Source organism: Anas platyrhynchos, chromosome 11 (assembly GCF_047663525.1).
Source record: "Anas platyrhynchos isolate ZD024472 breed Pekin duck chromosome 11, IASCAAS_PekinDuck_T2T, whole genome shotgun sequence".
NCBI classification, from domain to species: domain Eukaryota; kingdom Metazoa; phylum Chordata; class Aves; order Anseriformes; family Anatidae; genus Anas; species Anas platyrhynchos.
The window spans coordinates 23,590,975-23,615,328 of record NC_092597.1 but is presented as its reverse complement, the minus strand read 5'-3'; the positions used below and the strand labels follow the sequence as shown (position 1 = coordinate 23,615,328).

Genomic DNA, 24,354 nt, shown 5'->3' with positions numbered 1-24,354 from the left:
TTTTTAAAAGTACTCCATAAGATCATATCCCATGACATGCCTAAGCACCATCTAGCGCAAAATAACACGCCTATGTTTGCCAGGTTTCAGTAAAAAGACTAAATAGAGCAAGTATTAAATGATGAAGCACAAACATACAATCTAATCATGCTGCGTCAGGAGCTGACGAACAGGTACAAAACTATGTGTCAATAAATGTATGGAACCCTACTAAAAATACAGAGAAGGCCATAAAATAAATAACCACTAGTTGGTTTGGCAAAAAAAAAATAAAAATCCTTTGAATCCCACACAAGGTCAGTGTGCAAACAACCAAGGCAACCTCGACCACTTCCCCCAGGCCTCACTGGGAGCCAAGCTTGGCTCCGAGGCCGCAGGGCCGCGCTCCCCATGGCGCAGGCAGGCACTGGCGGAGCCGTTCCGGCCTACACCAGCTGAGCATCCACCCCAGCATCCCCCATTAAACTGGAAGGGGCAGATGTGTGTTTATGGGACAATGAACTTTTCCAGGGCCTCGGCTCGTCGCACTTTGCCGTTACGGCCTTAATAAACCCGCGCGCTTCCCGCTCTGTGGCAGCTGCCTTCGGCGGGAGCGCGGGCAACCGCTTCCAGAGGAGAGGCCGCGGCTTCAAAAAATCATGTTTAATTTAAAAATTAGAAACTGGAGCAGGCTGTGAGCGCAGAGGTTGATTGAAACAAAATTTAAATTCCTGTCAAGCCCATTTAAACACAGGGGCCCTTCATAGACAATTAGCTGCTCCCTGTGAACGCTGAATAAACTCAGGCCTGGTCACTGTTAGAAGAGAGCAGACCTACTGTGAGGAGCTGGAAAAAAATTAACTAAAATCAGGCTGTATGAAATATTTAGCCTCCCAGTTTATCACAGGGGTTTGAAAGTGTAAACAAGACAAAAATCGATTCCTCGGTGCCCTCCAATCAATCCCCCAAAATGGTTAGGGCATCTGTTTCTGCTAAATTTTGTTTACTCTGGCAGATTTGCCTTAATTGCAGTTGTTTATCTCCCATTGTCCCCGGGGCCCTAATCTCCCGATTACTAATACTTAACACTCATTTCACATCTAAAGCTACTTCTAATCCTCAACAGGTTTCTGGGGCTCTTAAAATTATTGAAGCCATGGGGACGGGAGATGCAACCTCTTTGTGAGAGGGACATTTTCTTATCTGCTACCAGCTGGGTCCAATCATCACCAGGGATGGCTGCAACAAAGGTGCTAAAAGGCTCTTTCACAGCCACTGCTGCTCCGCTGGGAATTCAGCGGATAAAAAAGAGCTTTGATGGAAAAAAATCCGAACAAGAGGGCTATAACAGTCCAGCCAAATAAAGTTACTGTCATAATCAAGTGCTGTCAATCACAATGAAAATCCAATTAAAAATCTTTCAGTGCGGCCCTCTTAAGTAGAAAAATGTTCCCTATTTATATGCGTTTTTGTCAACTGCACAAATTAGAAAGTCGTATTAATTGATTTTTTACTACTTTAGGCCCTGATCCTCCAGCTGAATTTCTGTGGATGTAAGAATCAACTGGCACAAATCTGATTAAGGGATTTGAGGCATAATGCACACAGGTCATAGGAAGCCATATCTGTATCTCCTGCTTTATACTCTGCTCATTCATAGGCAATTACTACTCTTATTTAATACTGCAGGAGAATCTTGAGGTGCTAATCAGACCGCAGGCCCACTGTTGCTGGTACTATACAAATGTCAGCAATTTCAATCTGTCCAGCGTGTCTGAATCAATTTAAAATTCCAGTTTCATTAAACAAATAAATACTGCACAAAGATTTCCAGAGCCGCCCATTACAACAAATTCTGTGATGAATTTGGAACAAAAAGGAAGGATAGTATTCTAGGAGTTACAGATATGCCTCTTATTTTGGAACTATTAACATTTTCTTTCTTTTAAAAAAAATAAATATGTAGGGAAGACAACTGACATAGAAATATTAATATCATAAATGCACAACTTCTCAATGTATCATAATTCAAAGACTTGTAATTCTGCTACCAAAATGAGTGAGATGTAAATATTTGCCTAAGTGTCTGGAGAACTACAGAACAACTAGAAGTGCCAAATGGAACATTTGCTCAAATTAAACTGCAAAGCCCAAGAGACTCAAGACACCAAAAATATTAACTTTCATCTAAGCTGTATCACTCTAAGCTGTTGCCAATTTGTTTTTGCCCAATTTCCTTAGATTTTCAATACTTCTTTGTGCCAGCTCAAGTTATTTCTTTTCACATTTCACTGGAAAATGCCACTATATTGTGCAGCTTTAGGGCATGTTAGAAAGAAAGAGTCAGATTTTCACATTTTCCATAAAAAATCAGCAGTGGTATGAGCAATGGGACTGCAGAAGACAGTGAATGAATATAACACCTTAAAACTCTAATGCTAACAAGTTAACCTTGTCACATTCTTAGTCTTCTGTAATTGCTGGATTTAGTGACACTGATAGAATGTATTTCTCCATTTCGATAGCTGATTTCTCAAGTGACAAAGAAGAGCAAATCATATCCCTAAGGACAGAAACAGCAGAGAGAGAGCGAAGGAAAGAGAGAGAAGGGAAGATCCATAACCCACCTTCCCCTATTTCAGCAGAGTGTTGAGTAATGCAGCCTCCTGAAATAATATACTTTTTTCCTCCAAATCTTCAACTATCCTGACCAAAGAAGATGACAAACACACAGTAACAGGAACACCTCGAATCCTAGTGTGAAATCCCAGCATCAGTGAAGTCAATATAAATTCTTCATTGACTCCAGCGTAGCCAGGATTTCATCCAGGACTCCTTGTCCACTGTGTGTCTGTGATCGATTGAGGACACAGTTTAATATTTATCATGTTTACAACAGCTGAAATACCTGGCTCTGTATTTTATTTTTCCTTAGGAAGTCAGGAAAAAGCCCTTTCCTTTACATCTGGTATGTATTTTGTTGTCTGTCAGAATTTCTCCTTGTCATGGGGTGAATGAACTGGGATCATTGTGACAGAGGACAGCCTAAATGTTTGCAAACAAAGCTATCCATCACAGGTTCAAGCACTGACAATTTTATGCTGGACAAATCATCTCTGATAGGTGATCCTGCACTGGCTCGGGGACAAAAAAAATATGCTTGTAAGTAGCCAAAGAGTGAAAATTCTTGGCTCAATGTGATCCAGCAATGATGCATAAACATCTAGACAGATCGAGACAGAAAACATTTATCTGTAAGCTGTCTTCAGAAGATTTACTGGATGCATCTATGAAAAGCAAAGTGCAGACAGCCCTCTGCTTTTTGTCAAAATTTAAGGTCATAAAAAAACCCAGCCTGTTCAGCGCTCTCAGCTACTCAGTCAGTGATGCCACTGCTGTAATGCAAAGCCAAATTAGCTGTTGGGGGAAAACACTGTTATTGACAAACACGAGTGGAAGTACGCTATTGGCTTTATTCTGAAGGTTTACAGGGAAATTCAGGTAGGATTACGCTGATCCTCCACTTGTTTGTTTAAAGCAATAAAGTATTTCCCACGAGCTACAAACTATGGTTTAACACAACAAGCTGCAAAAAAATTTAGCTCTACCTGGTAAGAACTGCTACTGATCAGACTCTCTAGAAAATGACTACTTAAAATAGTGCTACTTAAATGCTTCTCATTTGTTGCAGGTAGGGGAACAAACAACCAGAATCCATATTTGACAGTCTGCAATGTTTATGAAAACATATTTAAATATAACAAATGATCTATGAAAAAATGCCCACTGTAGCTAATAAGACCAAGGTGCCTACCTAAATGTCATTCCTGAAGTGTACAGAGGGATTGCTGAATGCACAGGAATAGGGAATGTAAATATCGCACTAGGCATTTAAAAAACAAACAAACAAACATAGTAATAATAAACAATAAAAAACGTTTTCAGCAAGTCAGTGGTTTTGACACAGACGATGAACAATTTATCATACAATTCTGAATTAATCACGTGCCAACATGAGAAGTATCACGAATTTAAAGTTTGTTTTTTTTTTTTTTTAAAAAAAGGAGATAAGCTAGAAGTTGTAATTCCTATTTGGAGATCTAAACAAAAATGAGATCTGTGCAAAAGGAATCAAGTGCAGAAGCTGACTGGATCCTTGGCCAAAATCATTGCCTCTATCTGCCCAATATGTCCCTCAAGAAATCCAAATGGCATCCTAATGACTGTACTTTGAGGCATCCATGGGAAAGCATAAAGAAATAAATGCTACATGCTTGACTTTTGGTATTTGAAATACAATTTCCTTAAGTAAATCGCTTTCATTTATTTGGCAATATGTAGCTTAGTAGAGTTCAATGCTGTACTAACAAAAAAACTCAACCGGAGACTTCAGCAAATCTGCTGTTTTTTTGAAAAGCACATACAATCTGCAAAATAAAAGGCCAAGCTTCCAGCTAAAGAAGAGATTTTAAACAATTACCAAAGCGGGATAGTGATATCATAAAGGCAATTTCTGCGCTAGCTTGTTTTCTGAAACTCTCTTTGCCTCTGAACAGCTAGAACAGATAATAACTATTAGTAAATCAAACTCCTGCAATATCCAGCTGTGTCTCACACATTTACATACAGATAGAATGGGTATATGTTTTTAATATGTATGCGATACGTACTTTTACCACAGCTGAAGTGCATGTACAAAGGAGGAGGAGAATGGGAATGGAATCAGCATGAGATAATAAAGTGGCCTAGATAAAGTATTAGCCAGCGATTGATCTCAAACAGGGGATGTTGCTTCTCTCTGACCTGATTACTTACTATGCATAGATTCCATTAAATAGAGCTTAGAATGGAAAGCTTCTGAAAAATACCGTAAATACAGTCAGATCTACAGCTTCCTGAGCCAAACCAGCGTGCGGATGCCTACCCATACACTCGGCACAAGCAGGAGCTCGAACCTTCCCCGTGCCACCACGTCGCGCTCGCAAGCTGCACGCACCCCACTCGTGCCTGTCCGTGCTTCCCCAGCAGCCTGGCTTGCAATGCCAGATGGCTCCGTGGTTTAAATGAAAACGGGAAGTTCATGGGAAAAAAATAATCTTTACAGAGAAGAACTGCTGAGATCTTGCTTTTCTTGTTGGAAGGGGAGGGAAGAGAGATGGAGGAATACACTAAGATGTGCAGATTTCCATGGTGCTGAAACAGGAGTAGGTTCAATTTAATTGACTCTATGCCTTTCTTGTCTTAAGAAGGAGCAAATTGGAGACAAAAGAGCAGACACAGTAAGAACAATGTTCAGAATAACCACTGGTGAATTATAAAGATCATTCCTTCCCCAGAACGGACAATTTTCCCATTGCTTGGTGAAATTACTTTTTTTTTTTTTTTTTAAACACTCCTGTGGAAAAAGTATGCTAATTGGAAATACTTTGAATCAACTAAATTGCTGAGTATGTATACACAGAGAAACTGGTGTTACATCATTTTTGTGGACAGGTGTAAGGAAGACTGGGTATAAATAGAGCAAGTTATTTTTTGTCAGCTGTTACGGAAATCTGGTGTTCGCTTCCACAAGAATACCTATGGTACTAGAAAGCCTGATTTTATACAGGAATTTCATACAGCCTTGGCTTTGGCCCTATTTTCTAACAAAATGTGTGTAGTGACTTTTATAAAAAGAAAAAAAAAAAAAAAGAAAAAAAAAGGGCTTCTTAGCATGATAGACGGGGTAAATCCATCCCTGATGTAACCCTGTGACTTCACTGGAGTTGCCAATCTGGCACTCCAGGTATTGTTAGTTGGCTCTTAAAATGCATTTAACAATTCACTGATTATCAGGAGAGCAGAAAAAGATTGATGTTCTGCTCCCTTCATTTTGCTTCCAGTCTTTAATTATACTAAATTGGTTACAAAATAGTGACTTCCAGTACGGTTAATGTCCATAGGGGAGAAAACTTGCACTCCGCTGTTTTGTCTGAAGCTAACGATGATTACACGTTACACCTTTCGTCCTTGCTAGTACATTTCCTTTAAATCAAAACAAACAGCGAACAATGTGAAATCCTGCTCTCAGTGAAATCAACGGTAAGCTGACCTTGAGAGGTCCAGGATTTCACTGATAGTATCTGCATCACTCTACCTGCTACTGCTAGTCAACACAGAGATAGCCGTCAGAATTACAACAGAGGCTTCAGAAACAGAAGATGGGGAATTAGAAAGGCTATTGCGGTCACAAATTCCAGAATTCAGAGGATGTTTAAAGGTTTTGGCCCCGTTTTCCAGCTAAGCATGGAAACGCATGTACACATATGTATGTTCTGATATGCTTATGTACATGTATTTATTGCATATATATGCAAATGTGTGTATGCATATAAATATCAGAAATTAAGTGCTCTTTGACAAGGCTGGGTCAGTGCAAGAATGCAAAGGACCCGACCGGAGAGCAACTACTGAGCTAGCAGAGAGCCTGCTGCAGAAAAGCACAGGGTGCTCTGAGCCCATCCGGCTGGGAGAGGGAATTTAGGCCAGCTTATGAGGGTCAGCCACATTGCAGGCAAGGACTGGGTCACTTCTCTATTTCAGCAGCAGTCTACTTCATGCTTTAGTATTTGCTGTTGCAAGTTCATTTATAATTGAATAGGAAGTAGCGTGAGGGAAAAAATGTGTTAAACAAAAGATTTTGTTTAAAAAGTAGGAAGGCTTTTTTTTTCTTCTCTCTCTTTTTTTTTTTTTTTCCTGGGCTGCTATAATTTTAAAATTATTTTACAAAATACCTCCTTAAAAGGGGACTAGCACACTCCAGGGCATGTAGTTGTAAAGATAAATCTGTGCACTTCCCTGGTACTGCAGGCACTCACCCTTTGGCCTCATTTTTATGACTCTACACCCTGGAGTGGTGTTATTGCTTACAAACATACATATATACTTATGGGGGTATGTGCGATCTGCAGATGTTTTATTTATAAGTGGCAGGCCTATTGCATCACTGAAACATGCATTTACAAACAGATACAGGTTTTATGAAACCCTATTCCGTTGTTTTAATAGCTAAGCTATCCAGCCATAGCATAATAGTGCACAAGGTAAATGTGTCTACATCTCTAGAACCTGTTCCAAGTTTTCTCAGATGTGACTAACTGCAAGAATTTTCCAACCATCAAAAGTTAATAAAAAAGACAAAATAAGGCAGAGTAAGCCTTTCATACGAGACACACACCACCACAAAGTGGAGGGGGCTCTGATAAACTTCAAGGCCTCATTTTGCCAAGGTATTTAAGCAGGTGCCTAACTTCAAATGCAGATCTATTTAAGTTAATATCCTTAAAATGAGATTCACAGTTAAATACTTTACTAACCAGGGTCTACACTGAGACTAGTCTGGATTGTGAGATATCTGCCCCAGGGCATCTGTGGAGATTAGCCTTTAACTAGAGAATCGCTGCAGTAAAAACAATTGTTTATTTTACTTGTAGTTCGTAGCATGAAAGCAAGAAAGGAAATGACGCAAACGTGTTCCATATCTTGTTGAAGTCTGCTAAAATTATTCCTACTTATTCAATGCACAGAAAATAAATTATAATATTTTTACATAAATCTGGAAGTGCCAGGAAACATAGCACATACAAAAAGTAATGAAACACTTGAAAAACAAAGGTATTTGATGTGAATCAGGGGAAACTACAACTCCTATCTCCCATATAAATTATTGTAAATACTTAAAACAATTGTTTGGTTCTGTATTTTTCTAGCTTAAAAACAGTACTCTGCACTAAATGCACAGCCACAAGGGACCAGCTTAAGAGCAGGTACCCCATTATTGCCTTACTGAAAAAATGACGTTTGCTAGAAAAAGAAGTGGTCTCTGAGCTCAGATGCCAACACTGAGAGCCTTTCTATGGAAAGACCAAAGCAACATACTAACTCAATCTTCTGTAGCCAAACTGATTTCATTTTACATGAATATAAGTGAAAACAGTAGCTTCTGCATTTCATTAAAAATACAGTATTTTAACCACATCCCCCGTTTCCAATCTTCAGATTTTGAAAGGTTAAGACTAGCAAACGATGACAAGGAGTGACCTACATTAAGCTGTAATCCCTGGACATACAAACTGAAAAAAATGTGTATTAAGCATCAAAATCGCTTTGATTGAAACTTGATATGGGCTGTGAAAGTTCTGTATTAACTCCCCAAACCACAAATGAAGCTTTGGCCACAACAAACGTAACAGCAAAACATCCATTAACTTGAGCAGAATCAGAATTCCACCTTTTGTTTGGGTGTTCTCTTTAAGTGTGTAATTGCTGCACAAGCCAGAAACAGTTCAGATTTAAATTTGTACATGCTGAATAAAAAACACAACACAAAAAATGGCAAAAATTCCACTTCCCTATACATTAATAAAAAGCATTCATACAAAAACCACACTGGAGGGCTCTGAAGTTTTACTTACCATTAAATCTTCGGGAGCTGGTCTTTCCTTTGGTTGCTTTTTCATGCTATGTAACATAAAACAAAATGTTCGTATATAAACAAGTGTTTATTTATTCCATTTGCTTAAATAGTGAAGACATCCTCTCTTAACAGACTGTGTCTAGAATTTCAATGTATTTCTTAACTTTATCACATACCAACAGAAGACAGGGCTCCTAACGGTGGCCAAGATGTTAATCAACTTCTCCTCTCCTCTCTCTCCCTCGTGGTCAGTGTTCTTCTATTATTTTGTTGACTGTTAGCCAATTTTCAATTTTCTGTATGTACGTGTGTCTTTGAAGTTCCCTACAAATGTCTAGGTTTCATTCATCATTTTTGAAAGACATCATACCTACTAATGCCTTCCTCTCAATGAGATGTAGAGACAACAGTTTCCCTTTTATTTATAGGTCTACGCTGCTTGTAACCATGAATATGTGTAAATATGAAGATCATTGAAAACCAATCAGCTCAGAAGGTATAATAAGTTGATTCTCATTTTGCTAGGGATTATTACATAGCTTGACATAACATATTATAGAAACAGGTGGGAAATTTAACTCTAACACTAAACAGCTTCAGGAAAACACACAATACCCTGGGGTTTCTACCTTAATTTTTTCACATTCATTTCCATTACACTGCAGGGTGATAGTTCATTACACAGCATTAAGCTGTTTATAAGATCATGTTTCTCATCCAAATAGTCCTAGTTTTCTGTGCAACAGGTGCAATTAGCTATTGAAGACTGTGCTTAGCTGCATGAAGGAACACAATAACATGGCACAGAGGTGACCATCAGGAGCTGCCTACTGACTAATTGGATTACATCCAAACAGCCAGTGTTTATGGCGTATCTGGTATAAAGTCATAACGTCTGATATGCTGCTCACTTGACATCTCGAATACTTACTAGAAATTGATTGCTTAAATAGCATTCAGAGTTTCTTCGCATTTGTTTGCTTTTTCAAACAGTAACGCCTCCTTCTAAAAAGAGCTGTGTGCTCTACAGCCTACATAACGCTATATCTAAAATATTAGATAATCCGTGATGCAGTTAGGTTGCATTAATGATACAATTTACCTTCCCTACAAATAACTACACGCACCTCAAATAATGCAGGCATGAGCAAGTAAAGCAAGCTGTCTGACGAGTAGGTTGGTAACAGTTCTAATCTGACAGTCCAAAGTAGCTGCGTCCCCAGGGAAAACAAGGCTATTAGCCACCATCAGTTATGCTTCAGTTTGACATCTGTGGAAATTTTAACACAGGTTATCCCTCCCCCAGCCTCAATGAGATTTTTTTTTAAAATTTTTTTTTAAAAAACAACAGCCTGTCGTTACTTTTTGAAGGGATTAAAAACGTACAGCTTCATGCACATCAGTTGTGCTGCAGAATCCCCCGAATGGAGGTGCTCTTTGTAAACTGAAACTATTGAAAAAGGAGGCCTACGTTATGCAAACTTGAATTATTTATTTGCTTTAATTAACTGATCATCAGACTGCTTTTTGTTTCTGTATTGATTGTTACACACTATGTCAGACCTGGAAGGCACTCTCTCCTATGTTAGATATTCAAAACAGAAATATTTTAGATGGCTTTTTCTGCAGTGGCTCTCGCACACAGTACAGAGAATTGGAAAACGCTGTGAAGCCTGACCTACAGATCTACGTGGAGCCAAGGGTTTCGAGTGCCTTGTTTTCGCTGAGAAAACATCCCTGAAGTAGTCCTCTCGTCCACGCGGCTGCTGCTCAGTGGCACACACTGAGATGGCTCCATCTGATTTAGCACAGCTGAGCATCCTGGAAGTGCATGCTCACAAAAGGGATGCTTCTCTGTCAAACAAATCCTAAATGTACAAAATTCGAGCTTGTTTTTTCTGCCATACATAAATGACTGCCCATTATTTTTTTTTTTTTTTAAGTGAATGACAGTTAAAAAAGATTTTCCCTTCACTCTGTTTCTTTAGGATAGCTTACCCATAAGACTTTTATTCTCCTGACACTAGAGAAGTGTATTCTTTATTCTACAAATTCCTCCTTGCCTATTCTCCTTTAATTTAAATGGTCTTCAATGAACTATTCAGTTTAAGGAAAGAAAATATACCCAATGGTGTGTTTTAAAATACGATTCTCAGTAAAAATTACTTACTGAAAAGCCAATGAATTAATCAAGGCTACTTGCCTTTCTAAACATCGTGGCAATTTTATAAGTAATATTTTAAAAAGCCCTAAATAATGATATTATACACCTGGGTTTTTGTGGCCTCTTTACCCTCAGATGAATTCTTAAGAGTCTCATTGCACAAGACTGCACCCACATCCAGGGCAGGTTTATTAAAACAGGAAAAACCCTTGTAAGTACTTTTACGACCCTTTGTGTAAATAACGTTTACATAATTTAAACAGTTTGCTTAGCTTTGCTGCCCCATCTGCCCAAGGCCCCCAAGTCCCTCTTCTCTCAGAAAGGATGCAAGGAAAGCCATAAGGTCTCGCAGAGCTGCAGAGTTAATGGCATGTATCATTTACATTGAGGGCATGGCATGTTTGCAAACTGAGCTTACCATTGAGTGATGAAGTGTACAAATGGCTCAGAGAACTCCCCGACTGGAAGGACGGGCGATTCCTGGGATTGGATTGAAACAAGAAGCAGAGTCAGAAGCAGAGAAGACAATTTTTTAGAAGGAGAGTAATATAACAGCGACAACAACAACAGCCAAAAAGAAAAAAAAAAAAAAAGGAATCAACAAAGCCTCCTTTTCACACAGAGAATTTGAGGGAGAAAGGTACAAATTCTTCCGAGAATGTGTTATAAAACACTGAATTTCAACTAATGAGTATTACACAATGGGTAAAAACATGTGGAAAGACACTGAGGGGAGGTGAAAAAAGGACAATGATAGCCACAGGGTAAAAAGGAAGGTAGGGAAAGTGTAAATGAGAAATTAATGATTATTTAAGTAACACACAAATGGTCTTGTAATTAACAAAGAGCTGTGAAATTATTCTTGTGTTGACCTTTGTTTCTTTCACTGCATTTGCTATTTATTTACACTCATGTTTATTTACACTTATTCATTTTAGAGGCTCTCCTAATTCGCAGTCTGTTCTAGATTTAAAAGATGAAATAATTTTTAGGGGGAAAATATGCAAGATTTACCAGTCTAGTGAAAATAACCATTCAATGTTTATGAAAGAAAAAAAAAAAAAAATAAGAGCACAAGGAAAAAATACAAAAATGGGGAACAAACAACATCACCATTTGCAAAGAAGGGCTTTACGAATTTAGGAGTTTTTCCAAGAATGACAGAGAGCTCCACTGTGTTTATAGTGTAACAGCTCAGGATGTAATGAAATTACACTGCAGAGTACTTTAACAGTGTCATCTCATTAGACCTACAGTTGGAACAAGAGAGCCACATAAAACAGGCAGCTGCAAATGACTCCATTCTCATCTATTCTCATTTGCTATTAAAAATACCTTTCGGCGGCTTTTTTCCTCCCTGACATCCCTACACAAAGTACCCTGCAAAGTATGATACATGCACCTATTTAAATTAACAAAGGAATGACTTATTTTAATCTCACTGTGCTTTGGAGTGCTTTGGCCATTTGGATGAGCAATATATCATTACATACAACCTTCCAGCGCTGCAGGCAAGAAACTCAGAGCGTGCAGCATTTGGTGGGAGCCAAACAATTTCTCTAGCACACAACTGTGTCAAATGCATGCATGTATTCATTATTGAGAATGTGAGGAAATAGCTTTGATGTAGTGGAAAAAAGAAGATGATAAAAGCACCTCTGCAATGTGTGTGCCATTATCAATGGTGGCAGATAGACACAACTGCAGAGCCTCCTATGTGATTAGTAAATATACATATAATTGCTGTGGCCAATTATCAGAAAAATGAGATCGGTAATTACAAGACAGAAAATTAACTAGAACTCTTATTAAGGCTTTGTTTCCAATTCAAACAATTGGAAACTGCTGGAAAATACAATTAAATCAAAAGTAAGTGAAGAGTAAAAGGAGAAGCCAAAATTGCTTTACAATTTTCAAAGAGTTCTATTAAATACAAGGACTGTTTGATATACCATGCCCAAATTCTCTTTGAACTTAGCCCGGGTGAGGGAGAGGTTATTGTTTCCAAACTTATAAATGACATCAATATAGGAAGGTTTGCACTGGAGAGCGGAAGGAACACAAGGAAATAAACAGCGCAATTAAACTTTCTCCACTTCAAAGGACCGTGCATGAAAATTATTCATATTAATACAGAGAACGCAGAGCCAAATGTCAGGCTTGCTTCCACTGCGTGGAGCCCAGCAGGTTTAGCCTCTCCCCATCCTTTTCTCTTGTCCTGCAGAAGTCATCCCCTCGCTGGCACCTGTCCCCAAACACCGCCATCCCCAAGAGGGACAGAATTGGGGCAGGAACATGAGAAAGATGCTGGGCACATGTTACAGATCACTGAAAATTGTAAGGCGAAGCTACCGGAGCCCCCTCCGTGGGGAAATGGCCCTGCCTGGCGATGTTCCCCCGCTGTTTCAGCACAATGGGAGCGAGGAGCTCCTCATGAGCGTCCCTCTGGCGGGGCTGCCGGCGCGGATGGTGCGCGCTGGGGGAGCAGGACGGGCACGCGGCACTTCGCACCAATTTGGTAGGTGATAATTTCTGCAATCGCAAAGAGATGACGGACCCCTAATAGAGCGAAGCTTCATTATGAGAGCTGAAGAGAGGCTGACAAACTGCTCTGAAGCCACCAGCCTCTCGCTTGGGCTGCGCCAAGCAAAGCCAGCGGCAGGGACCAGGCTGTGAAGACCCACACGGGTGCCTTCACCTGGTGGCTCTTGAACCACAGCATGGCCAGAAGACGAGGTGCTCCAGCACAGGCATGCAGGAAAGTCTCACCCACCCCCAAACACTACATTTTGGCACAGCTTTCTGTCAAAACTCAAGCATTTTAACCTCATCTGGGCCTAGCTTCTTCAGCCCAGGCCTGGCAGGCATGGCCAGGTCTTTGCTGGCCTTCCTTCAGGAGCTCAGGAAGAGATTGTGGAGGCAGGGAGATAAACCTGGATCTCAGCAGTATGAAAACAAGATGCCTTCATGCAGCCTTCCCAAGGATTTCAGACTGCACGTCCCACACATTTGTTGGTTGTTCACTTGATGAATTGCAAGTCTTTTGGGATGATACATCGATCTCAAGAAAATACTCGCTAGGAAGTGTGTTTGAGGGCAAACAGATCAGTGGAAATAAATAATTCCACTCCAGTAAATATGAGCCAATTCTTACTTTACAGCATTAGGTAAGTCAGGGGAGGAGGCTGCAGATTTTGGTTTTAGGTGAACCAGGAAAGCATGAGATCTCAACTACTTACAAAGGTAAATGCTGAAAAGTTCCCTTTTTAAAACAACTTCAGAAACAGAAAACATCCCTTCAGTTACGATAGCTACCTGGGGAAAACAGTGAATGAAATACTTTTGTTCCTGCCATTGTTCTATTCAAGAACATTTGAGTAGTAGAAAGATGAGAGTATTTTGTACTTTGGGCTATTCCAGTGAAAGACGTGTTCCTATTGCTGCCTCTGGAACTCGAGCAATTACGATGCTGTTGCATCAGGTATAAGCAAAAATTTCCCAAACTACACAAAATAAGTACAGCCTGTATTTTATCATGATGTTCCTCAGACTATGACTCTGGCTGACTCTCAAAGGGATGGGAACATTTCATTTTCATTAAAGACAACATATTTAACCAATATCTTGAAGAACAATATATTCTGGATGCTGCTAAAATGGCAGTAGAGTCACAAATGGTTGCAAGGGGCAACGTACCCCTTGCCTCTTACATCCCCTGGCTGCTTATTCCCAAGGCTGGCTATTGTCCCAAGCCCCCGAGCAACATTTCTGCAACTGGGATCTGCTTCAGCAGAAGACAGGATCAACCTCTGTGATTTCTCTGTGATCAGCCTCAAAACCAGCCGAACCGTGCACATACGGTGCGAACGGGGAAGGGCAATAGGAAAAAAAGTTTGAGTGATGCCTTTGCCTTGTGAATAATGAACAGTTCAAGAAGGTCAACCCATTACAACTGAAACCGTTTAATTATTAATTATGCACAATCTATGAGCAAAAGGACAAGTTCAGAATGTTTAATGTGTGGTAACTCCGACTGGACCCTCTCTTGGCATTTTGTTATTAGCACTTGTCAGCAAGGTGCTCAGGCATAAAGAAAAAAGCACAGCGGCAGAAAATCTGAGCTAGCACGAGAAGGGAGGGCTTTAAACTTCAAACACTGATCCTAATATTTAATTTATGGAGTGCCAACGCTCTGGTATAAACCCTATTGACTTCCAAGAGTTAGGGGAAGTCCCATTATTTAGACAAAGATGTGGGAAGATGAACACTGTAACAATCCCTCCAAAAGCCCTTTCTTTTGAAGGGACTGATGACATTACTATCTGCATCTTCTTTTTTTCCCACCCCCACAGGTCTGAACAAAGAGTGAACAACCTAGTAATGTGTCCAGAAGCCATCCAATCCTTTCCCGTCTGTGCAGTAAGAGTTCAAATGACAGGTGTAAGCATTATTCTCACCTGCTTCTCAAATCTGCTATCCGAAATGTCTGCTGATCTGTTTTGCTCCCATCAAGCAGAGCAGTAGCAGAGATTCTGCTGAGGCTCAGGGAAAAAATAATGTACAGCAAACTCACAAATGATGGAAAGAAGAATAAATATGGATGAGGCACCTTCCCCTCCTTTCTGTCCAACTTGAAAGTTTCCCTGGGTAAACCCAAATTCAAGCAACAGATACAGCTCACAAGTAGTTCTGCCTCCTCATCTGCTAACTCCCTCTCCACGAAGGGTTAAAATTCCCCATTCCCCACAGCTCCAGAGCTACTGCGATTTTGCAATACTCTCTCCTCAGTGTGCGTGCTTGTGCAGAAGGAAATGCCATGGTCCTATGGCTCTATGGCCACAAGAGGGAAGTTAGCAGAACCGAGTAAACCGAACTTCAGCTACTCTCTCCTCTGGGTTTCCCCAGCACACCCTGTCTTTGAAATTATCATCTCCTCTGGGCAGATATTCCTATTCTGCAACTTGTCCATTGATGCCGAAATGGCAGTATTTAATAAATCATGTGTGCGCTTTACAAAGCATTTTTGGCTTATCACTTCAGCCTAGACAAATCTCTAGGACTGAAGAATTTGTATGCACTCCTGCTTCCCTGTTGCTAAAGCTTTCAAATAATACCCTTACTTGTTTTTTTACTTTGCGGCCAAATAGTGATTTTTTTTTCAGACAAACTTAAGTTTTAGCTGTACCAGAAATGCTGCCAGTTGCAATTATGTGTAATAACCGCACTGCAGTTACAGAGCTGTTTCAACGAGACCAGCAAATTACAATATTGTACATGTTCAGATTTACTCCTTCAAGGTCAACTTCCTTTTACAGCATTCCTAAAAAAAAAAAATTCCATTGCTGACTTTTAGCCAATCTACTTCAAAAGCCCTGCACCAGCCTAATGGCAGGTGAACTCTTACAAGTAACAAGTTTGCAGAAAGCAATGATGTCTGGAGGGGGCTCAGAGGCCCAGACTTAAAAGAATTTCTGGATTGTCCCCATTATACTCCCACCCCTAGCAGGAAGGTGAAAGATGATTACATCTCTGCGCCAGGTCGCTTCTTGCTCTTTTCTTAGTAGCAGATGCCAAATGTGACAAATTATATGTGGGGGCATTTTGGTGTGAAGTTCCGTCTGCTGGGATTGGAGTGTCAGCAGTAAACTCATTTATTTCCAGATCTCTAGCTGGACTGGAACCAAGGTCGAAAGGCCAGTGTTTTATCCACCAAAACCCTCAGCCTACCTCTAACACCTCAAATCACGTGAGAACCAGCTATTCTCTCAGGCAGAACTACCTGCACCCCAAGTTCTTGAAAATACACCGTATGAGTAACCTACATTTGTACGGGAGGCACGCAGACATTCGTGGTTAAATTCGTCAGCAGGTACTTGGAGCTATTGGCTTGTCACTTCTGCAACACTGGCTGCCGTGGGATGTTTTTCAGAGCCCAGGACAGGCAAGGAAAGAAGCCGAGGAGTGTAATTAACATTAGGAATAATCTAGAGTGTACAACATGACATTTTCTACCTCTTACCAAGCTTTGTACTTGTTAGTGAGGCTCTCTAAAGGGCCTCGCAGATAAGTGTACAGGTAGCTGGAAAACAGGTTAATCCTTTAACCGTAACTGTAATTGCTTTCTCTCTAAAACAAACATAAGAATTTTTTCTTCTCATTGCTGGTCTCTTGTCGATCATAAGCTAGCAGAGCACAGCAGTGTTTTGGGTAGATACACACACATACGCACATTTCAAATAGCTAAGGCACAGCAGCATGAAACGTAGCCTCTACCTGTTCGCACCAAAGGGACTCAATTGAAAAACTAAACCCATTTATTGTTCCCTTTTTCCTCTGTACACTCCCAATGCATTTTTATTGCTTTTTCATAAAACACTGCTGCAAATAATCAAGCATGACCATTGACATCCACAAGATTGAGTTTTAGGAACCATTAAATGAGCTTGCCCTCTTGGGAAGGTTCTTGCTCAGGTTGGTCTAAAGGTAATTATTCAGCAATTCCTACCTGTGGTTTTACCTTGTTCCTATATAAGTCCCTGAATCTCATACACTAGTAAGGTCACAGTTTTTGTCTCAATAAAAGCATACCCCAAAACAACTTATCCACAGGACAAATTACGGTGGATATGCGTACATATGCACACACACGTGGGCATCCTCTAACACCAGCTTTTCTTGTATGGAAATCTTCAAAACTCCAGAAATTTTCAGGGATAAACAGAGATATCCATACATTCGAATCAATTCATGAGAATCTAAGAAATTCCCAAAGAAAAAACAAAACCTTGTTTCATTCAGAGCCTGTCAAGTTTTCTACTTTCTTTTTATAGAAAGAGCAAAATGTAGCACTGATGCATAAGGTAAAGAAATTCAGCACTCAAGAGGCAATGGTCTTCATTGTGTTATTTGATCAAGCTGAACATACTGTGAATTTTTAAGGCTGTGCTGTAGCAATAAATAGAGGGATGTATTTAACCAGGAGGAAAAGAGAAGGAATAGAAATAACTATATAGGATACATGTATTAAGTCCAAGTTGTTTTTCCCATGAAAAAATTTGAAAATTTATGGACACTGAAATGCTTCATAGCTCAACATTAACACTATGCTAGCATTAGCTGATGCTGCTAAATGTTTCTAGAGTATGAATTTAAAAAGAAAAAAGAGGTCTTTGATTTGTGAAGTTTGTAAAGTCCTTGAGCTAGATTAAACTGCAGTCTTGTGAGACCGAGTATCTCTGTGGGGGCACTTAACAGAAATGTTCAGGAAACTCGTGGAAAGCTTCTCACTACTCACTCATGAAGCTGTCACGGTAAGGATTCACGAGTACAACTAATTAATTTTTCTTTTAAATTTCTGCCTGACTCATCAAAATATGAAGATTTTTCAATGCTGTCTCCTATGTGCAAAAATAGGACTTGCTCTTGAAAGCCTTTCCTCCTGAAGCTTCTAATGTAATTAATTTGGATGTCCACTAATCCCAGTATTTTAACTAAAATTGATGGACAAAAATAAGGTTCTTTTTTTACTTACTTGAACATATTAAAAAAAAAAAGCCAAAACCAACACCTAAGACACTATTACACTAAGACAAGCTATGGGAAGTTTGAAATCAAAATTAATATGTTTCAGATTATGAAGAAGAAAGGGTTACAAACCAGAGCTGATGCTTAACTACAGAGCTTGTGACCACAACTACTCCAGTACAGAGAAACCCAGTTTACAGCAACCACCCAAGGGGCTGGCAATAATTGGTTTCCTAGTAGGGATACTCTAACTAAATAAAGGTCAAACAAAATAGCCCTGGAGAGCTTAAGGAAAATTTGAAGTAGTTGCTTAAATCAGGAGGGCAGCATACTGGATGCATTCCACAGGGCAAGTTTTGTTTATCCAGCCATCTCCAGCTACAGAGCAGCTACCTGCCAAGCCAAAAACCACAGGACGGAAAGGATGGGAAGCTGACGTGCTGAAAAACGGAGAGCTGTCGGGTTTGGCCTTTTGGGATCTTCATCTGCAAGCCTGCAGTCACCTAGGTGTTTTACTAACTGCTGATCTGACTGGCAATCAGGAAAAATGACATTTTTAGAAGGTTTTAGAAATACTGCATCTGGAACACAACAAGGAAGCAACTAAACAGTAATTTCCGACATAATACGTGTTGACACCAAGATAACAGTGAAAGGAACAACTATAGGTTGGGAGAAGCTCGAAAACAATGCTACTTTTCTGCAAAAATACCCTATGATCACAGCCCTGTTTATCCTGAAAACTTAAACCTGCCTTCTGCTGCAGGGTTGCAGAGCCCAGTAACCCGCTGCTTACCGAACTGGACATTTACAGCACCCTCATTTACCTTTTAAACTTAGAGTCTTCTAATGCATGAAAAGGAAAATGCACAATTATAATCAAAGCCATGGTTCTCATAATCTCTGCTCTGAAGTGGAATTTGATTTACTGGGTGATTCTTGTGAACATCACATAAGTGAGCACAAAACCAGACCATGCTGGTGCCTGGGAGGTTGCTGGAGATCTGGAGGCTGGGCAGGGAGCAGTTAAGGTGTTTTGTCAATTAAAAAATTGTGGGAGGAATTCCGAGGCTGTGAGCAGCAAGAGAGGTTAAAGAGCACACTAATCTTAATTGCAATCTTCAGGTTTCAGAGTCAACCCACTAAGCGAAATTGGGTGGCCTGCATTTCTCTGATGCATCACTTCTGGGCCTGCAATATTAATGGCATTATTCTGGGGTTCTGCTGTTTATATTTCTAATTTATTGCCTGGAATAGACTCAGATGATACAAACTTCTTTTTTTTTTTTTTTGTGCACCTAGAGCTTTTGGAGCATGGTCCTGTTGCTGAGTAGACTGCATTGCAAATTCTTTGGCTGCGTGATCCTGAAACATAGGGGCACATCTAGGACATCTTCCAAGCCAGGCAGTGGCTCCTGCTTCCAGCAGGACTCCATTCTCCTTCATGTTGGAGCGTTTCTGGAAAGGCTCTGCGCACAGCAAGCGATGCATGTCCTTCCCAATAGGGATTCATCTGCACCGCTCAGTGCTTTCCATATAACATTTCGGTGAGTTGGAGACAAACTAAGTTGAGTGCTAGAATATTAAATTACTCTCAGATCTCAAATAACAGCAGACTGCCTTTATTGCTGGCTGTATTGCAGGATGAACTACATTAACAACCAGTTTATCCTCATCTTTGGACCAGAAGCAGGAGTCTTATCATGGTGGGAGATGCTGCTATGATTAGGACTGTTGCTTAAATGAGCGTGTCTTATTTGTAGCTGGATCAGATTTCACTGTAAGTTACCACATGTTAAAAAATAAAGGTCCTGGCAGGCACGCATCCTATTCACACAATGATTCTCGCTAATTTTGGCATTAAAAAAAATCATCCCAGAAACAATGTCATTAAAAGCCCGATAACATAATTTAACAAAAATTTGTCAGGCACAGTTTACAATGCTTCTCAAACCACTTGCTCATTCTGCAGAATTTCTGCAAAGTAAATTTAAGTCCTAGGAAACAAACAGGTAGACTTTTTAAACTGCAAAAGTCACCTGTTATATCTCACACATTTCCCTGAGAGTTTAAAGAAAAAAACAAAAGGCCAGCTTAAAAAATCTCACTACTGCAGAACATCTAAAAACTTCAATGGATGGTTTTTATTCCATCGTGTGCTACCTTATAGAGCATGATGAGTCCAGGATACATAGGTAGTACACAAGCAACCTCTTAACTAGTTCAGTCTGCGACAAATCTTATGAATTAAAGATGATTATGAATGAGCAGAACATTTAACTTTTGGATTACCTCTATATTTTGGTAGAACGTGGGTCAGTTCTAAAAAAAACAACACATCAACTGCAAATACAATAAGCAACTATTATGAAGAATCAAGGCCTTAATGTTACTTCTTTTTCATAATTTTTAAAGACAACCTGTGTTAGTAATATTCTGTATATTGAACTTCAAGAGAAGTTGGATTTTTTGGATCATTTCTTATGTTAAAAACAGCAGAATACATTTCCATCTCCCAAAAATCTATTATTAAAATTGCTGTTCAAACTGACCAAAAAATGAGAAGATATCATTACTTTTCTCAAATCTACTTGTATAATTTTTAAAATAAATCTATGAAAATGCAGTTCATCACACATACAATGTAACACCAAATTAATGAAGGCAGATACTTAAGTCTTGTTGCTGCCATATTTTTATAAATTACCATCAACACACCTGGTTATTCGCTGAATTTAGGCCTCAAATAATGGAAAATAAAAAATAATATTTTTATCAGGTACTTTGGGTCTATTCAAAGGCCTCTGACAACCACTTTGCCTGCTGAAAGCCTTCCCCACCAGTCTTAGCTATTGGTGCTGTCTCCCCATCTCTCTGGGTGAGCCTGGAGCAAGCCTGGGGCACTGGGGATATGACTCCTTCCTGTGCTCGTATGCTCTGTTCCAAGCTATAGGAAGAGATTAAATAGTCGTGCAAAGAGAAATTTGGTATGAGCTATTTAACCACAACTTTCAGGAGCCAGAAGTCCCAACTATCTTCTGTCACATAAAAAATATTTATTAAGGGACTTGAGAAACAAGTTCTAGGAAATATCCCGTTATAGGACCACTGCTGTGCACTGTCTGCTTGGAGGAAGCAGCAAGCTACAGACCATCACTCCTCGCTGCTATGACCGTCATTAAGTGAAGTGGGGAATCCTGGGGCTCCCCTGGGGATGGGGTGTACAGCACAGCTGCAGGAGAGGGGCTCTGATCCTGCCTCCTGCGAGTTTTAGGACCTCCTTACAGCCAAGGGAAAAGTTTGGCCCAAAACCATCAGTCTTACAACACTAAACATTTTTAATCTTTAACACTCAGAGTAGCAACACCTATAGAGTAGCAGATACAAGAGAGACTCCCTCTCAAAAAGGTCTTTGTGTAGAAGGATGAGTGTGTATTAGCCAAATAAGCAGGTCCCCAGGATGGGCATCTTACAACAGACAAAGCCAGGAGGACAAAAAAATAGAAGTTACACAAATTTTGCTCTGAGGTTGTTGTATACAGGACAGCACTGGGGTGGCAAGGAGGAACTGTTGAAGTCAGTGCTGCCCATCAGCTAGAACAGAATAACCTTAATATAAATGTCCTCCAAGACACCATCATGCCACGAATTTGCACTTCCAGGTGTGGCAGCCACTACCAAAACGCTATATCTCTCACTAAATGACCCCCTCACAATACACACGGAGCGAGCAAATAACACTACAGAGCCAATCCATTCTCCTCTTCCCCCCGGGCTCTAAACGTTATGGCATGCAACTTCCATTTAGACACTGAGTGTGTTGCAAAACAAAGCGAGTTGCACTTAAAGAACTTTCAGCTGAGCTATGCTCCGTAACCTGAAGTCTCAACATGCCCACGAGCGCAGTGCTCCCTGAAACACCAGCTCAGGAGAATGATGGCTCTGTGGCATACTGCAGAACACCAAGTAAGTTAAAAGGAGTAAATACCAGACTGCTAACGTTAAAGCCAGCTTGGCACTCAGGTGTCTACACCAAGTTCCTTGGTTGAGGTTTCTGTAAGAAGATTGGCGCAATCCCGGTCTTGAAGAAATGTGGGAGAAAGCTGCAAGAAGCTCCATCATAATGTGTAGCTCTTTAAGGCTCTGTTTTAGAATATTGAACTCGGATTTAGGTGCTACTATTTAAAAGTAATTTGTCTAGTCCATTTAAAAGTAATTTTCCTAGCAGTAGCAAAACATGTAAAAATATGAGCATATTTAGTTTCACATCTTCAGGACAGGGATGGCCTTTTGTTACTGGTGTAACCAGCACTGGTGTTTTGGAATTCTCATGTCGTATACAAAAACGCACTTAATAGGAGTAACAATGGATGAAAAAGATGAAAGAAGCAAAATTGCCTAAAAACCACTCAAAGAAACAGACTGCCGTAAAGAGCCAGGTAAAAGAGCAAGCACCGCTGGAGGCTTGCCAGGACTGGAAGAACTCCCTCCTTCCTTTACACAAAGGATTCTCGTTCATTTCAATTTAACTGCATCCCTCAAGGCCCAAATGTCACTTTTAAAAGAAGTTCAGCCAAGTCAATAAGTCATTCTCTAATAAAAGGACAAAAGTGTTCACCGCAGGTAAGAGCAGCAGGTTCACGCAAGGAGTAGTTACAGATTGAGACTCAACTGAGATCGGGCACTCGGGCATCGCACCATTGGGGTGAGCTTAGATCAAGCTCAACAAACACGTTGCAAGGGCTGGGCTGGGGCTAGCGAACATCTAACGGGCCATGCCAGCAGCCAGCAACCGTGACCTGGCGAGCCAGCAAGGACGTGCTGCTAGAGGTTGTGGCAAGTCTTTAAAAAGTTACGACTTTTTCCTTGTTCACGGTTCCTAATTAACAACAGCACCTTATTAAAATTAAAAACAAACAAAGCAAAACTGATGGCAGTCAGCCCTGAGAAAGCACTCAAAGGTTTTGCTATCAAGAATTGCAACTCCCTCCTTACACCTCAATTCAGACAGGGAGTCTGCTACTCGCACCTGGATCTTTTACTCCTTACCTTTTTATTTTGTCCTTCTGATTGAACGTAAAAATAGACATTTAAATACTTACACCGCAGTCTCCTCTTCTTTCCAACACGCACCTTGTCTGTCTAAACCACCTTCAATATGCCTGACACAAAGTACGCTACCACTTGAACGTCTCTGTTCCAACTCATCTGGCAAATGCACAGGATCAGCCAACATGACTAGGTTGAGGCTTTAAGGCCTGAATAGCTAAAAGGACTAGCCTTTGAGACAATCTAGTTTTTCAGACTCAATATTAAGAGTAGCAAAACAGCATAAAGTGGGACAAGGCCAGTTCATGTTTGACAGCTCCAAGCTGTACGAGGCAACTTGTGCTCTGAGGATGTTGGGCATTGTGCTTCATTAGGAAACAAAATATAAGCTTTCCACTCCATTAGGAATGACTTTAGGAGTGAAAGCACATAAGACGACGACTCACCTCATCAACAATGCACTGCAATAACTGGAGAGGCTGCAATGGAAAGAAGAGAGGGAAAAAGTATTAGCCTATATGCAATATCTTTACAGTGGAGTGGAAAGAAAAAATCATTAATGCAATAAAATATAGCAAGATTAATCAACAGCAGCAAACTCTTATAAAAACATTGATGCTCAGGATGTTCTATTATTTCTAATGGTACCTAATCTAATACAGGCAGTTAAAGGTTTGCATTTTCTTCAAAATGCAATTTGCTAAGTTTAAAACAAGGCATTCAAGCATGCAGAGGAAGCAGCCATCAGGAAAAAGAAAAGTGAATTTTTTTCTGAACTCATAAAGCTTACCATTAAAGATCCCTGGTTTTTCTGAATCTGAAAAAAGGCAATATGTAATTAGCATGTCATAATCAAAATGACTCACTTGGACACATTATGATCACTGAGAGAAAATTATTGCATCGCTGGTGGCAATTTGTGGGCATGTGTTAACACAATTTACATAATGAAAATACACAAATGTTAATAGCTCGCTTCTCATTTATAGGCGAAAGTCAGCAGAATGTTAATTTCACACAACACTTTTTAGTACCCTCCAGGTTGTATTAGAATAGGAAGAAAAACCATAATCCATTTCAAAAGGCTGTTTACGATTCAGATATAAATAATGTTTTATATTGCTAGATTGTGAACACTGGGCTTAATGTTGCAATCATTGCTAATGTTATGAAGCTCACTCTT

General features: G+C 40.1%; 1 protein-coding gene across 3 annotated transcripts in view; it reads right to left on the bottom strand.

Moving 5' to 3' along the window:
- MAP2K5 (mitogen-activated protein kinase kinase 5) overlaps positions 1 to 24,354 on the bottom strand; it is a 125,872-nt gene that overhangs the window by 10,755 nt on the left and 90,763 nt on the right. For all 3 annotated transcript variants that reach the window (XM_027465711.3, XM_027465713.3, XM_027465712.3), the window contains 4 exons: positions 23,962 to 23,988; positions 23,618 to 23,650; positions 11,017 to 11,078; positions 8,433 to 8,478 (listed from right to left, as the gene is read on the bottom strand). In XM_027465711.3, the coding sequence (XP_027321512.1) occupies positions 8,433 to 8,478; positions 11,017 to 11,078; positions 23,618 to 23,650; positions 23,962 to 23,988 (168 nt within the window). The remainder of the gene's footprint in view (positions 1 to 8,432; positions 8,479 to 11,016; positions 11,079 to 23,617; positions 23,651 to 23,961; positions 23,989 to 24,354) is intronic.